Below are 17,218 nucleotides of genomic sequence, written 5' to 3' on the forward strand. Positions count from 1 at the left end.
TGTGATGTATGTGTCCAGTATGTACTATTTTGTTTTTGTTTTGCAAGAAGAGTTGAACTATTTTTGATAACAAGAGTAAATGGTGGAAAATGCTTCTTAGTTGTCTTGTCTTTATTTGCTTTCCAAGTTTTGGACTTTTATTTAATTCCTCTAAGTGTTAGCAGTGTCTTATGAAACATGTATTTGCCTAAAGTTTGTAACAGTTTTGTGTTGAACCCAGATGCCCTGCTATATAAACTTGTAAATCTGTTCTTTATTCACTAATGATCACTGCAAAAATGACTAGAAATGAGATTGTACACATGGATGATTAGGATATATTTTGCAAATCTTCCAAACTTTCCTAATATTATGATCTTAAAATTCAGAGTACTTTATTTCTTCCCAAGTTTGATAATTTTAGTTTTGTGTTTTTTGATGCATGGGAGGTTGGCAATATAGAGAAATCGGAAATCATTAGTATGTGAGGGCCTTGATTGTTATGTAATATTGCCAATGATTAATTCAGGTTGTTTTTAGCACAAGTTTCTCTTTTTTATGCTGGTATTCTCACTGCCACATTTTTGGAAACCTGTATTACACTTAAATCTATCAATAAATATTAGTTTTCTAATTCTATGTTGTAGAATACTGAGGAGTTTGGGATAGTATGCTCTGAATGGCCTATATTATATACATTTGGGGAAGAATAATACAGTGCCTTGATTTTTGCATTGTTTTTCTTTATACCATGAGTTATTTAGGAATGCTGACCAATGGCTAACTAGGGATGATTGAGAAATTATTACTGCCGTAACTGGATTGACTTTATCAGGATTTGAAACCATCAAAACAATAACTTTTAATATGACACATTTTCATTTGTTCTTTCGAGTCTTTGTTATTAACATACATCAAATGATAGAAGTGTTAGAACTTGGTGATTTATCTTTTTGGTTAGCTTCAGTAAGTCTACATTTCTGTGCAGAGCTATAATATGCTCCTAGGATAAAGAATTCCTTTTATTTTACTGTGATCTTAGTATTCTTGAAACAACTATATGGTGACCTTGCTGAAGAAAAGTAAAAGTTTTACAACAGATGAAAAATAAAATTTCCTTTCCCATATCATAGGTAACAAATATAAAATGTTTTAGAAAATACTAAGTTGAAAGTATAGAGTCAGAATCTAATACTTGGATGATAGTTTAACTTTTCTCCCTCCTTTCTAAAAAATTAGGTTTTAGGTACCTAAATAACAATCAATTACACATTCTTTTAAAAGAATACATTATATATAAGGGTAAAAGTACATAAGGCTAAAGTCCCTTTTGATCCCTGTGAACTTCTCATTCCCTGTATCTAGTCCTCTTCCTTATCCCCCCAAAGAAAATAACTTCTCAGTTATGAGGTTGTGTTATCCTTCTAGAAATTCCTTTATGATTTTCCCAGGGGTTCAAAGAGTTATTCTTTGAAACTCAAGTTTGTTTACAATGTTACTCTTTCAAATATAAAAATGAGGTGCAAGTGTGAATAAAACCAAAAGTGTGTAGTGATTACCTTAGTGAATGTGGTTCATATTTGACAACTTGTCTCTTTATTTAGTTTTGCAAAAAGGGAAAAACAAAAACAAGTTAAATCATGCAGGTTTCTCCACCCAAACACACTTTCATGACATTTCCAAAAGTTGAGCAATGACTTACCTCATTTAATCAATCTAGAATTTTATAAACACTTTGAATCATACACAATGACATAGATAAAATGCAGGGAAAATACACAGAATTTCATTAGTTTAAGTACGTTGGCAATTAATGTTTTGCTGTGAAACTCATTTTTCATTGAACAACATTAACACCATGATAACCCTCAATTTAACTTTTATTAAGCAGCCTGGGATATTGTAAAAACTTGAAATTTCCAGTTGGGCAGTAATGATTTTATTCAGTGAGATCTTTACCGGGAAGTCAAATATATACTGTCCTAATTCCTTGGAATTCACATTTCTTGCATTCAACTTTTAAGAAAGGACTACAGTGAAACACTTGTGTCTGAAAATATGATAGTTTGGGTAACCTAAATTAAAATAGCTTTATCTTGAATGATATTGGTAGCTGTTACTTTTTATAGTAATTACAGACTTTTGAAACCAAATACAGACCAAAGTAAAAGCAAGAGGATTTCAGTAAGGAAATACAAGGTAAAAGCCAAGTAGTATTAAAAAAAAAAAAGTATATTAGAAAATTAAATTTTTTTACTTTTTGCTGATGAGTCTTAGAAATAGTTTAGATCATTATGAATAATAGAACCTTTAAACCATATCTGGCTTCTAAGGAAAATACCTTTTTAATATTTTAATCTGAAATTTAAGTAATTGCTTTCTCTCCCTGGTAAAGGGTGGATGGAATAGATGGTAAACTTCACGTATCACAAATACTTTTAATCCTAATTTACTGGTGTGTTTGGGTTATTACATGTGTTTCCTAAAAATTTAGTCATTTTTAAGCTTTTAGTTTGTGAACTATTAGATGCCACATTTTAATATTTATCACTTTCTGTAACCATTAAATGGAAGATTAATTCTGATATGAAAAGTAAAATAACAGGCAACAGAGGATACTGAAAAAAAAAAAAAAACTTACTGTACCAGTTGGTGGTACATTTCCTAAATTGCACTTATCTCTACTTTTTGCCTACCATAGCCCAAAGTTTATTTCATTTTTTGACTTTCACATCTGTAAGGGGGAACCAAAGCAGGTTGGCAGGGACACTATTCTGACATTTAGGACTTGGGGTTAAAGCAAAAAACCCAGGGGAAAGGGTGATGACTGACACAGATGGATGTTAAAGTTTCTTGCGAGTTTCTTTCATTTACACTATTAGAAATGTCCATCCATTTTCATAGTTTATTTTCAGTTATCTTTAAGGATATTGTAGGTTTTGGCTACACTGTGGCTTGCTGAAAAAATGTAAAATTCTGTAATGAACACATCTACCACTATAGTATAGATGAAACAGGTTTCCTTTATGGGTGGCATCACTATTTTCTTCCATTTTTGTGATAATTATTGAGGTGATGGGATATTTGAAATAGTAGTTCCTTTTCAATATGAAGGGATAATATTTAGATTGAGGCCTTTACTGTTGGCTTAGTCTAATACTCCGTGATGAATACATCTGGTAAGAATTTTTGTATATCACTAAGTCTTCAAGTAGGCCTTTTAATAGGAAGTACAGATGGGGTATCAACTAATTTGGAGATTAATAAGTCATTCAGTAATTCACAAATGTTAGATAAGTTAAAAGGAAACTTTTTTTCCAAGTATGAGTCAAATTCTGTACTTAGAAGTTTTTTCATCATATTTTATATAAGATCCACAGGATGGGGAGAGATTATTCAGAACTTGCCAGCAAGGTTGGAAGGCCCAGTGGTTACAATACCTGAGGATGTAAAGTGACTAGTAGTTTGGCAGGTCATTGTGAAATTAAACAAGTTCAATATCTTTGAACTCCAGTACACATATTTAAAAAGTCTCTGAGATGTTTTGGCAGTGCTTTTATTACCAGGGGTAAGTCACTTCTGGAGGCCCTTAACTGCTTTTTTAAGTTCCAGAATGTTTTTGACTCAAGTTTTCTGCAAGTGAAGGTTTCTTCTGGGCTCCATAGGAACCCTGAGGGGCCTCAGGGATGCTGGACAACAGAGGCAACTCCTGCTTTTGTGCAGAGAACTGTGCTTGGCACTGTCCCCGAGATATCCTTGGTACATTCAGGGGTGAAGAGTGCTGATTCACAGACTTTGGAAGGTGTATATCACTGTATTTATTTGGAGGAAAAGCTCTGCAAGAGGTTTGAGGCAAATTGGAGGAGTCCCCCAAATTGAGTATGTGTATCCAAACCTATTGCTTAAAAATGTTTTAAAGATCCTAGTGCAGATACACACTTGCGAAATCAAAGCCTTTAAAAAGCAGTACGCAAACTGGAGCATCTCCACAAGAAAAAGACATTTAAAATACGTATCTCTCTTTCAAGACCTTGGCAGCTACTCTTCATCCACTGACTGAAGCTTTCCACATTTCTCTGAAAGGCTTGAGGTTCCTATTTTACTTTTATTGCCTTTGTTTCCAATTTCAGAGGGAGAGACAGGTTCCTCTGTTTCATAATCTTCAAAGGAGCTGAAAGAACAAATAAAAGTGAGTTACTGATTTTTTTTTTTTTTCCCCAATGTCAATGTTTGGGTAGGAGTCAATATGGCAAACTAGGGACTGAAGACCGCCAGCTTGCAAAAAAGTACCCTCAGTTGCTAAATGACAGCTATTAACAACTAAGCCGCACTGGAGAAAATGCTTCATCTAGAACAGAAAACATACTCTCCCTGTTCCTTAAAGCTCAACTTCATGTTAGAATTTGTTGAAAATGTGCTGTATCTAGCTTTCCCTAGGAGCATTGGTGGGAATGAGAACATACTATGGATGGGGCTACATTGGGGAGGGTGTGAGGTCCATAAAGTACAAGCTTTATATGAATGCCTTCATTGAAGTGGCTTCCATGCAGAGTGGGGAACATTCTCACCCCACAAGTTGCTTTATAGCTTCCATGGTTTCCAAGAAGTACATTTTTTTTTAGAAAAAGATTTTATTTGACAGACACAGCGAGAGAGGGAACACGGGGGGAGTGGGAGAAGCAGGCTTCCCGCAAAGCAGGGAGCCTGACGCGGGGCTCCATCCCAGGACCCTGGGATCATGACCTGAGCCGAAGGCAGATGGCTCAACGACTGAACCACCCAGGCACCCCAAGAAGTACATTTAGATGTGCAAGTATATACATAGAGCAGATTAAAGCCCATTCACGGATCTCCTTACATTCTTTATAGAACTTCACAGCATATTTCCTTTGCTTATTCCCCTTAGAAGTTATTGATACCCCCTGAGTTCCATTATCTTCTAGGCTATCCCTGAGAGTGGCCTTAGGCAGGGACAAAAAAGTATTTTATCTAGTGGGAATGATGGCTGCTTGAAATATTAAATTGATAAATATGCCAAGGCTACATCTGGGCCCAGAAAAATATACATGATAATTACCAAAGTCTGTTAAAGTATTTGGTATCCTCAGCTTAATCTTTTCATCCTTTGCGAGGACTTTACACAGTATCTGCAGAAATTTCTGGACATATAGTCCCTTCATCAAAAAGATACCAAGGCTCTCTAATGAGGAAAAATATGTTGAGGCAGGTATGTCCAGTAGTAGAGGTAATACCTATTCAACTTTCTAAAACATTTTTGAATAGAGGGTAGAGAATGTTAAAAAAAAGCCTGTCTTATGTTTGGAAAACTTATCCTTGAGTACCAGTTTTTGATCCTATCAAAAATTATTTACAACTTCATTTTGCAGAAATAGTCCATTCTATACTTAATTTGTTTCCACTCTTCCCCCACCTCCTTGAGGCCTCAGTGTAACTGGCATCTGCTGCATAAGGAGGAACTAGGGAGGGTACTGCTTTAATGGAAGTGAGGCAGGGTTGATGGTTGAGCCTCCCATTTCTGGAACAAAATTCTCAAAAGTTAGTTCTAGCAATGCAGTATCAGTTACTGTGACTGCTTATTTCCTGTCAAGAGTGGAAGACATTTTCTTCCTCTTGGTGCCCAAACTTACTGAGCTCTCAGGATCTTCTCAGTGCAGATCTGCGAGTAAGTTAGGCCTGAACTGAGACTCACTCAATAAATATGTGAGCTTCTATTCCAAGCATGAGCCAAATGCTAGGAATACAATGGTGAAAAAGACAGAACTAGCCCCTTCCTCACAGAACTTGTACCCTAATGGAGGCCATCTGGAATAATGGTAAAAGTGTTTAGCCTTAGAGCATGGGCTTTGGAAAAGTCAGGTTCCAATCTCAGTTTGATCACTTAATGTGATTTTGGGCATGTTACTTAACCCCCTCTGCATCAGTTTCTTCAACTAATGAGTTAATAGCAGTTCCTACCCCTCGTGGAGATTAAATCATAAACTCTTGGAAAATGTTAGGTATTATTCTCATGATAGAGAAATGCTGGGGCTTACTGGAACAGGATGGTGACATCTAATCCTGTATTGGGGGGCAGTTTCACATATTTTGTGTGTCATTTGTGAATAAGATTTTTACAAAATATTTTTTCCCACTGTAGCCTCATACCAGAAATGGGGTTTCTAGTAATGGATTTGATCCAATCTAGTACATAAAGCTATTCCAACACCCTGTGGGTTGGTTATAGTGGAATGCGACCGTTATATCTTCTATACTTTAAGGGCACCAAGAGCAGTACTATGCACAGAGACTTTGGAGGAATCTTCTGGATTGAGGGAGTTCATTCAGAACCTTTTATCAGTGTCCTGGAGACTTCTACTCTATCTCAGTGTTTCTCAAATAGGGGTGATTTTTCCCTCCTGGGGCCATTAGGCAATGCCTGGATGCATATTTGATTGTCACAACTGTGTAGGTCCTCTTGGCATCTAGTGGGTAGAGTTCAGGGATCCTACCTACATCCTACAATGTGCTAGACAACACCTCACAACAGAATTATCTAACTTAAAGCATCAGTGCTGTTGAGAAACCCTGCTCTAACTCTTGTCCCTTCAATGTCAGTGCATCCCAGCATTCTGGATTAAGGTGTTCTTGTTTTGTACTTTCCTGGACAGTCAGTCTTTCTTAAGGCTTTATTCATCACTTGTTTACCTGTGGTTTCTAAATGTTCATGTCCAGCCTCAGCCTCTTTCTAACCCGGAGACTGCCATGTATCCAACTGCCTACTCTATGGCTCTTCCATTATGGCAGTATATACAAAGCTGAACTCATCCTTCCCACACACCTGGCTCTACCATAATCTACCCACTTAAAGCCAGAAATCCAGTGATCCCAAGTTTCTCTTCCCTCCTCCTTTGCCCTCCCTTCTTCAAATCTAGCCAGTCTCTTCTACCATTTACAATAATACATGGACACAATCTTGCCTCTCCCTCCCTATTGCCACTGATTTAGTTCAGGGCACTATATTTTCATTGCTTGGATTATTGCAATAGTTTTCTAACAGCTGGTCTTCCTGCCTTCACTCTTGTCACATACTCTTTGCTGTTGCCATACCAGGCTATTTATCTTGTCAAAATGGATTATGGTCTTGGGACTGAATGCTACTGTACATGTTCCTTGGTGGCCTGCAGTTCCCTTACCCTTTGGTTAACTTGTGTTCATCTTTTAATCTGATCTGGCATTTATTTTATTTTTTTTAAGATTTTATTTATTTGACAGAGACGGAACACAAGCAGGGGGAGTGGGAGAGGGAGAAGCAGGCTCCCCGCTGAGCAGGGAGCCTAATGTGGGGCTTGGGACCCTGGGATCATGACCTGAGCCGAAGGCAAGACGCTTAATGACTGAGCCACTCAGGCACCCCCTGAGATGGCATTTAAAAGGTTCCTGATTCCCAGTGCCTGAGTAACCATCTTTTTTTTTTTTTAATTCATTTACGTAATCTCTACATCTGATGTGGGGCTAAAACTCATGACCCTGAGATCCAAAGTCACATGCTCTTCTGACTGAGCCAGGCAGGTCCCACATCTATCTGTCTATGTATGTATATATGTATGTATGTATCTATCTATCTATCTACCTGTCATCTATCTATCTAATTTTTAAGTAGGCTCCATGCCCAGCACGGAGCCCAAAGCAGTGCTTGAACTCATGACCCCGAGATCAAGACCTGAGCTGAGATCAAGAGTCAGACGCTTAATTGAGCCACCCAGGTGCCCCATTAAAAATGTTTTAAATTTAAATTCCAGTTAACATACAATGTAATATTAGTTTCAGGTGTATAATATAGTGAGATTCATCACTTTTATACAACACCCAGTGCTCATCACAACACATGCACTCCTTAATTCCCACCACCATCTCTTATTTAGATGTCTGCAAGGATTTCCTTATTTTGTCTCCCTGCTTCTATTCTTGTACCACTACTGATCTGAAGATTACTATCTTCAAAAGATGTAAGTGGGATTGTATTACCTGCTTGTTTAGCTCTTTTTCAATAGCTTCCTGAGGCCCTGCATGATCTGGCCCCTATGAATCTTTCCAGCCACATTTTCCTCTGTTTCTCATTATATTCCAGCCATAGTAGTCTTTTAAAATGTCCTCAACACATTGTTTCCTGCCTCAGAGCCACTGCATATATTTCTCCCTCTACCTAGAACATTTTTGCTCCCTGGTTTTTTCATAACTATTTCCTTCTCTTAACCAACTGAGCCACCCAGGCGCCCATAACTATTTCCTTCTCAACCTTTAGGTTCTCAACACCTCAGGAAATTTCCTCAGCACCCTAAATTGCAAGTCCTCTCTCCATTATTCGTTCACTCTGTTTCCTTCACAATTATATAATTGTCTTCCCCACTTGACTCTAAAGTGTCCATTTTCCAACTCACTAATTTCCTTGGGCTGTATATAGTATAGTGCCAGGCACTAGGTGCTCAAAATGATGAATAAAAACTGATGTCCTAATGCTCTTTGTGAAGTGATGTGTCTAGCTGTCAGGGAAGGCTGGAGTATGGTGAGGGTGCAGTAGTCCTCTTGAAGTCGCTGAAGTCAGAACTGTAAGAGTCTAAACTTTATCCTGTTCTCTAGGAATTCCTGAGGGCACAAATGAAGATTATTTTATGAAGTATTCTATTAATTAAACTGGCTATTTTTGAATGAATAGCAGGGTCAGAGGATTGAAGCAGAACTCCTAGGATTCACAGATAGTTCACTAGAAAGCCTAGGTATCAAATTGAGAACAAATTATTTAACCTAGTATTAACATAGTGTTGTTAGCATAAGGGAAAATAATGGGTATTTTTGCTAGCAATACGTTGCCTTTAGAAACCTGTTTTTCTAAGTAGTTTTTCCCTCTCAGATGAGCAATTTCTGGGCAAAAGTATTAAGGCTGGTTCTGCAGATTCCTTGAATGAACAGAAATAATGACTGGCACATATATGGTCTAAAAAAGGAATTGTGTGGTTTCAGGGTGTTTCTGGGAATTGTGGTTTGATTCCATTTTTGGGATTCTATTTGCAGGGGTAAAGGGATAGAGTATTTGATTCGGGGTTTGTGTCTGAGGAAATCTATGACATCTGGTGGCCATAAGCATAGAATAGAATGTTAAATAGTTCTTTAATTTGGAGTCTATAATGCTTTAGAAATAGGAGAGGATGAGTCTTACCTTTATACTTTTAAATCCTAACTCGCTTATATAAAATGGATTAACTGAAATACTTTAGAAGTTGGATATTTGGTTCAGTGCATTTCCTTGTTGACCCCATTCAGTAACTAGAAAATCTTTTGTTTCAACTCTTGTTAAAGTTTCTTAATATGTACCATCCACTTTCTTGCCTCAGAAAGTTTATCTCACTTCATTTTTGATCTCTTGCAGTTCCCTAGGGTCATGAGCCATCAGTTGTTTATTCTTACTTAGTTTGAATGTAGATAGTATAAAAATGTGGGTTAAATATATTCTAATTATGAACTTGAAGAGAGGGATAGGGTTTCATTCATTTTTATTACTAACCACAGTGCCTGGCACTGAGTAAGTACCAGTGAATCTCTACTGAAATAAATTAAAATTGGGCTTTGACTTGTTACGTTGAATGCAGGAAAAATTAAAAACATAAATTCAGGTCCACAGAAAGGTGCTGTTTACTGAGCACTATAAAACATGATTCAGAACTATTTTACTTGTAAGATTATAACACGCTTTGGAATATTAATTCCTGTCATTCCTTCTGTTTCTCTTCTCATGCCCCAATATACATACACATTACCTCCTTTTCCCCATTATCCCTGCTCCTCTGTTAAATTCTCCCACCTTGTTGAGAATAGTCAGACTCCACACAACCCCTTACTCCACACTTGACTCTTACTAGCTGCATTCCTGGAAGATGATCTGGTGGGTTTTGGGCTGGCCTTCTTTGCCTGCAGCACCTTATTTTCCAGTGCTGATGGAAGTGTACAACTCTTACAAATAAGAGTAATTCATGTAAGTTTATATTTAATATAAAGGAAAAAACTACTTTTAAAAACATTCAGGAGTAAACAGTTTTAGATTTTCTAAATGTCCAATAATAGAGAAATGGATGTGAATTATTGCTTGAGAGAACACTTCTGAAGCATTAAAAGTCATGTTTTTGAACATGCTAGTAACATTAAGCATCAAAAAGAAATATATTAAAGTGTAAATAATGGTTACTTCTGGATGACTGAACCAAGGGTGATTTTAGTCTCTTTATAATAAATTTCCCAATTTTTCTGCAGCAAGCCTCTATTTCTCTACTAATCAGATAAAGACTCCCCGATTAAAAAAAATTGTTTTTAATCTAGATTAACAAATGTAAAGCTGTTGGTAAAATACCAGAAAATCCTTAAAAAAAAAAAAAATTTTAAAAAGGGCGCCTGGGTGGCTCAGTTGGTTAAGCGACTGCCTTCGGCTCAGGTCATGATCCTGGAGTCCCGGGATCGAGTCCCGCGTCGGGCTCCCTGCTCGGCAGGGAGTCTGCTTCTCCCTCTGACCCTCCTCCCTCTCATGCTCTCTGTCTCTCATTGTCTCTCTCGCAAATAAATAAAATCTTAAAAAAAAAAAAAATTTAAAATACCAGAAAATCCTGTAAAAAATATTTTTAAGATAATGTATTCTTTTTTTAAAAAAAGATTTTATTCATTTATTTGAGAGAAAGAGCACGAGAGGAGGTAGGGTCAGAGGGCAAAGCAGACTCCCACTGAGCAGGGAGCCCCATGTGGGGCTCAGTCCTGGGACTCCGGGATCATCACCTGAGCCAAAGGCAGCCGCTTAACCAACTGAGCCACCCAGGCACCCCGATAATGTAAAATGTTCTTGACTAAAAATGTGAAGTACAGATATTTGTCAAATTGGCAGAAAGGTTTGTTTTTGCTTATTGTAGGTCTCAGTTTCCTAAGGTAGCAACATGGAGGACTCTTTAGCCTGCTTTACATAATTTTCTTATTGCAGAAATTTTAAGAATGTTAATTATAAATAAATTTAGCATCCTAACCTGTTATCTCCATATAGGTGGCAGCTGAATTGATTTATGTAACTGGCACCCTGTCTGTTTCCCCCAAGACCATTCATTACCTTGAATTTATACAAATGCTGTTGTATGCTGTGATCATGTTGTATGCTAGATGTGATAATTCACAGTGTTTGCAGCCTCAATGTTTGCAGTCTTTCTATCTGGAGTCATTGCTAGGTTACTATTGAAGGCTTTACTTAAGTACCAGCTTTGAATTCGGTGGTTCAGGTGCCTGACACACAGGCTGCCTAGGATGTTTGTTAGATGGTAAAGTAGATAGAGAATTTCGAGTTGTTTTTGGAGGGTTAAGTTGTCTGGATTCCTGCAGTTATCCTTGTAGTAAGGGTGGCTGCTGGGACTGTTGCCTTCTGTGCCACTCAGTAAACATTTCCTAAGGATCTTCTACATCTCCTAACATTTTGCCAGGTGCTAGGATTAAAAGATGAATAAAACAGCGTTCTTTGGGGGAGCCTGGGTGGCTCAGTTGGTTAAGCGTGCGACTCTTGATCTCAGTTCAGGTCTTGATCCAGGGTCATGAGTTCAAGCCCCATGTTGGGCTCCATGCTGGGCATTGGAGCCTACTTAAAACAAAAAAACAAAAAACAAAAACAAAAACCAACCAAAAAGCTAGTGTTTTTGCCCTGGAGAAGCCCAGGTTCTTGTGGAAACACAAACAGCTCCATTTTCCCCAGCATTTATATGCCAGACACCGTTGGATACATTATATATAATTCTCGGTATAGTTCTGTTGTTTGTGCATCACATTCACTGTGTGCCAGATGCATGCCATGTACTGTGCCCTGGGAATGAAGGGAACAAGGTAGGCAGTGGGATGGTAATGTTGCAGCCGATTAAATTCCAGCTCAGAGAGGTTATCCAATGTGGCCAAGACCACAGAAGTGGTAGTAACAATAGCCAGTGTTTATTGATTACATAGGTACTATCCCTAAGGGCAAAGGATAAAGATACTATACACATCGTCTTAATTCTTTAAACAGCTCAGTGTGGCAGGTGGTACCCTCACTGTATAGGTAATGCTGAGGCTTGGATGCCTGGAACTACACAGCTAGTTATATGTGATAGAGCAAGGATCTGAAATTATTAGGTTTGTCTAACTCCAAATTCCATGCTCTTAACATGATGTTATGTTGTATCTCTTCCCATATAGGGAGTAGTAATAATAGTAATAGCTACTATTTATCAGGTATCCACTATGTGCCAGGTGTTTAGATATATTATCTTAGATTGTCACAACCACCTTGGAATGTAGTTGCTGGAGTCTTCTGAAACTGAGCCTCAGGAGTCAGATAACCTGCCCAGCTGGTGAGTAGGAGGTAGAACCGGATCTGTCTGGCTCCTTCCTAAGCCTCTGCTCTTTCCATTGTACCACCGTTCTTCCTCCATTTCTAATATCTGAGTCTTGTAATTTTTGTTTGACAGATTCACCCTGATGTATCTGTAATTACTCTTGAGATGAATGCCTAGGTGGTATAACCTTGGGATTCTGGGTCTGGCCTTGCTTTTGAATGTATCAGTCAGCTATTAACAACTGTAAACAGGTCTTCCTTTTCCTTTGACATTCTAGTACTCTATAGGCTCTGGCTGTTGTAAGCCTCCTCTCCCCTCAGGACCTCATCACTCACACGTGCGTTATGGAGGCCTTATCTTATCTCCTACAACGTGAGCAGAGGAGTGTCCAGCAGAAGCTTCTCATATACACTGGTCGAATTTCATTACAGCTGGTCTCTGTGTTTCCTCTCATGACCCCTCCCCTTTTCTGCTGTCTGCACCCCTTTGCCTCTCCTCTCTCCCTCCGGGCACACCGCTGCCTTCTCCAAGGGCCACAACGGGAAGGAACTTCTGCTTGAGCCAGTTATTTATTCTCTTTAGCTGCCATCAGTTTTTCTTCTTTTTAGACTAACTTATAAGTGTTTACACCTGCTATCTCTATTTTCTCCTTCCTTTTTTTTTTTTTTAAGATTTTATTTATTTATTTGAGAGAGAGAGAATGAGAGACAGAGAGCATGAGAGGGAGGAGGGTCAGAGGGAGAAGCAGACTCCCCGCCGAGCAGGGAGCCCGATGCGGGACTCGATCCCGGGACTCCAGGATCATGACCTGAGCCGAAGGCAGTCGCTTAACCAACTGAGCCACCCAGGCGCCCTTTTCTCCTTCCTTTTATAGCAGGTTACAAAACAGTATGTAGTATAAATTCCATTTTTGTAAAACATGAAATGTCTAGAAGGGAAGACAGGCTGTCTCTGGATGGTGGATTTTAGATGATGAAGCTTTTTGTTTATCTGTGTTTTCTACCTCTTCTGCTCTGAATACATACCACCCATGTATTACCTATTTAAACATATTACCTATGTAAACAGATAAGGGAGAAAACCTTTTTCCTATTTATCAAAGTAATACATGCTTGTTTTATGAACCTTATAAATTATAGACCAGTATAAAAAAGCAAATTACTTGCAATCCCACAGCCCAGAGTTAATGGTCTGTAGCCTTATCTTTTAGCTTGTATATCATAGATGTACACATATGTCATAATGAAATATTACAATTTTCTAACCCTGTCATGTTTTTGTGTAAACACAAAATTTAAATGTTTGCAAAATATGACACACAGATACCATGACTTATTGAACCATTCTATTACTGTACATTTTTGTTACTTTGAATTTTTTAATTTTAGAATGACCAGTGACCAATGCCAATTGTTTGGATAGAACAATTCTATCCAAATTTCTGATGATTATTTACAAACTGGAATTGTGAGTCAAAGGGTATAAATTCAGGCTGTTGCTACATACTGTCAAGTTACGTTCCAGGCAGGCTGGGCCAATTTGTTTCTACCATCAGTATCTGAAAGTGTTTGTCTTACTGCGTAGTGAGCCTAGAGTGAGTTGTTACTGCAGTGTGCTTCCTCTATGAGAGCAGTTAAGATGGAATACTACTCAGCCATCAAAAAAATGAAATATTTTTGCCATTTGCAACGACGTGGATGTAACTAGAGAGTGTTACGCTAAGTGAAATAATCAGAGAAAGACAATATCATATGATCTCGCTGATATGTGGAATTTAAGAACCAAAACAGGATCATAGAGGAAGAGAGGGAAAAATAAAACAAGATGAAATCAGAGAGGGAGACAAACCATAAGAGACTCTTAAGCATAGGAAACAAACAGGGTTGCTGGAGGGGAGAGGGGTGAGGGATGGGGTAACTGGGGGATGGACATTGAGGGCATGCGATGTAATGAGCATTGGGTATTATATAAGACTGATGAATTACTGACCTCTACCTCTGAAACCAATAATACTTTATATGTTAATTGAATTTAAATAAAAATAAATAAATTAAAAAAATAAAGCCAAAAAAATATTTGTGTGTGTGTGTGGGGGGGCTTGTTTCTCTTAAAACAGAAAGAAGCAAATCAAGTATTTCCAAGGATTTTTCTAGTGGATTCCAGGAGGCCAGATCTGCATACCTATTAAAGAGGCCGCATGAATGGTTCGAATTTGCCATATCAGTGTCATAGGGCAGTGATAATTCATGTCCTTAAATTTAAACATTGATTTTATCAATAACCCTTTGAACTCTGAAAAAAAAAAAAAGGTAAGATACTTTAATTGCATCTATCTGTTTTCCCCGCTTAGTCAAGGGATTCTGTCTGTGTTCACCAATATCCAATAATGCTTAGTATATAGTAATAATACAAACATTTACTGAATTAATACTATCTTTTAACAAATTATCTTTTAAAAAATTGTTGCCAATTTCATAAGCTAAAAACTTTTTGACTTTTTTTTTACAAGTTTTACTGAAATATAATTTACATGTAATTCACTGATCTTAAGCGTTCAATGTGTTTTAGTAAATTTTTACAATTGTGCAACCACCACCACAATCTAATTTTATAACATTTTCATCCCTCCATCTGCCCCTCCTCTTCTTTGTGCCTGTTTGTATTCACTCTCATTCCTGGAACTAGGCAACCACTGATCTGCTTTAAGGCTCTACAGTTTTGCCTTTTCTAGAAATTTCTTACAAATGAAATCATATAATATGTTAGTCTTTAGTGTTTGGCTTCTTTCACATAGAGTGATATTTTTGAGAGACTCATCCATGTTGTTGCATGTATTATTAGTTTTTTTATTTACTGAGGTATAACTGACATACAATGAATTGCTCATACTTGTAAAATTTGACTTTTTGTATGTACCTGTAAAAGCATTACAACATTCAAGATCATGAAAATATCCATTCCCCCGCCTCCCAACCAAAGTCTACTCATGCCCCTTATATAATCACTGCTCCCCTCCCCAGGTAACCACTATTTGCTGTCATGATAGATTAATTTGCGTTTTCTAGAATTTTAAATAAATGGAATCAAAATGGGTTATAGTTTTTTGTCTAGCTTCTTTCACTTAGTTTAAGATCCATCCATACTGTGTTTATCAATAGTTCATTCCTTTTATTGCTGAGTATCATTCCATCTTATGGATATACTATATTTTATCAATTCACCAGTTTGATGGATATTTGGATTATTTTCAGTTTTGGGCAACTATGAATAATGCTGCTGTAAACATTCATGTACAAGTCTTCAGGTGAACATTTTTCTTAGGCAGATTCCTAGGAATGGAACTGCTGATTCACATGATGAGTGCATGTTTACTTGTTAACAAATTGCCAAACTCTTCTAAAGAGGCTATATAATTTTACATCCCCATCAGTCCAATGTATGAGGTTCCAGCTTCTCCACATCATGGTCAACTAATGATTTTAGTTGGTCTAGTGGCTGTGTGGTTTATCTCACTGTGGTTTTAATTTGCATTTTCCTAATGTCTAACAATATAGAACATCTTTTCATATAACTATTTGCTGTTCGAATCTCTAATTTAGTTGTGTTTATTTAGATCTTTTGTCTCTGTAAAAGGTTATTAGTCTTTTTATTATTGAGCTGTAAGGATTCTTTACATATTTTGGACATAAGTCCTTTATCAGGATGTTTAGGGAATATCTTCTCTCAGTCTTTTCATTTTCTTAATGGTGCTTTTTGAGGAACAATAGTTTTTAATTCTGAAGGAAGCCCAATTTATTTTTATTCCTCTTGCTTAACTCAAGGTCACAATGATTTTCTCCTGTTTTATTCTAGAAGTTTTAGAGTTTCTGCTCTCACATTTAGGTCTTTTTTCCATTTTGAGTTATTTTTGTATATGGTATGAGGTATGGATTGGGGGTCTTTTTTTTTGGCATGTGGATATCCAATGATTTCAACATCATTTTTGAAGACTTCTCCAATGGTTGAAAATTAATTGGCCATCCATATTAGGGTCTATTTCTAGAGTGTTTAATCTATTTTTATACATGCCAATGCTACAATGTCTCAATTGTTTGCTTTATAGTAAATTTTGAAATCAGGCAGCCTAAGTCCTTCAATTTTGTTCCTTTAAAAAAAAGTGTGGCTATTCTAGTTATTTTGCATTTCTACATAAATTTTAGGATCAGTTTGCTAATTACTACAACAAAAGCCTGCAGGGATTTTAATATGGAATTCGTTAAATCTGTAGATTTGTGGGAACTGACATTTCAACAGTTCTTAACTTTCTAATCCAATTTAGGTCAGCATTATTTTTGCAGTTTTCAGTGTGCAAGTATTATAGTTCTTTGGTTATATTTATTCCTAAATATTTTGTTCCTTTTGATGCTAATGTGAACAGAATTATTCTTTTTATTTGAATTTCCCTACTGGTGTTCACTGCTAGTATATGGAAATACAACTAATTTTTGTATATTGAACTTGTATTCTGAGATCTTGCTAACTACTAACTCATTAGTTCTGGTAGCTTTCAGGTAGATTCTGCTTCAGGTCCTTTATCTGAAGTATTTTCTGCTTCAAAGTTATGTAATTTATGAATAGACAGTTTCACTGCTTCCTTTACAATCTGAATACTTTCAAAGTCTTTTTCTTGTCTTACTGCAAAACATAGGACCCTCAGTTACAATGTTGAGTAGAAACATCCTACTTTGTTCTTGATCTCAGGGGGAAGGCATTCAATTTTTCACTGTAAGTATGATGTTAACTCTAGATGCCTTTTATCTGGTTAAGGAAGTTCCCTTCTATCCTTACATGAGTAAAAGTTATTGTGAATGGATGTT

General features: G+C 37.1%; 1 protein-coding gene across 2 annotated transcripts in view; it reads right to left on the reverse strand.

Moving 5' to 3' along the window:
• Positions 1 to 1,553: 1,553 nt before the first annotated feature.
• Positions 1,554 to 17,218, reverse strand: part of PPP2R3A (protein phosphatase 2 regulatory subunit B''alpha) — a 161,898-nt gene continuing 146,233 nt past the window's right edge. For both annotated transcript variants that reach the window (XM_021678884.2, XM_044920419.1), the window contains exon 13: positions 1,554 to 4,150. In XM_021678884.2, the coding sequence (XP_021534559.1) occupies positions 4,018 to 4,150 (133 nt within the window). In that variant the 3' untranslated portion in view covers positions 1,554 to 4,017. The remainder of the gene's footprint in view (positions 4,151 to 17,218) is intronic.

This window comes from Neomonachus schauinslandi, chromosome 1 (genome assembly GCF_002201575.2).
Source record: "Neomonachus schauinslandi chromosome 1, ASM220157v2, whole genome shotgun sequence".
NCBI lineage: Eukaryota > Metazoa > Chordata > Mammalia > Carnivora > Phocidae > Neomonachus > Neomonachus schauinslandi.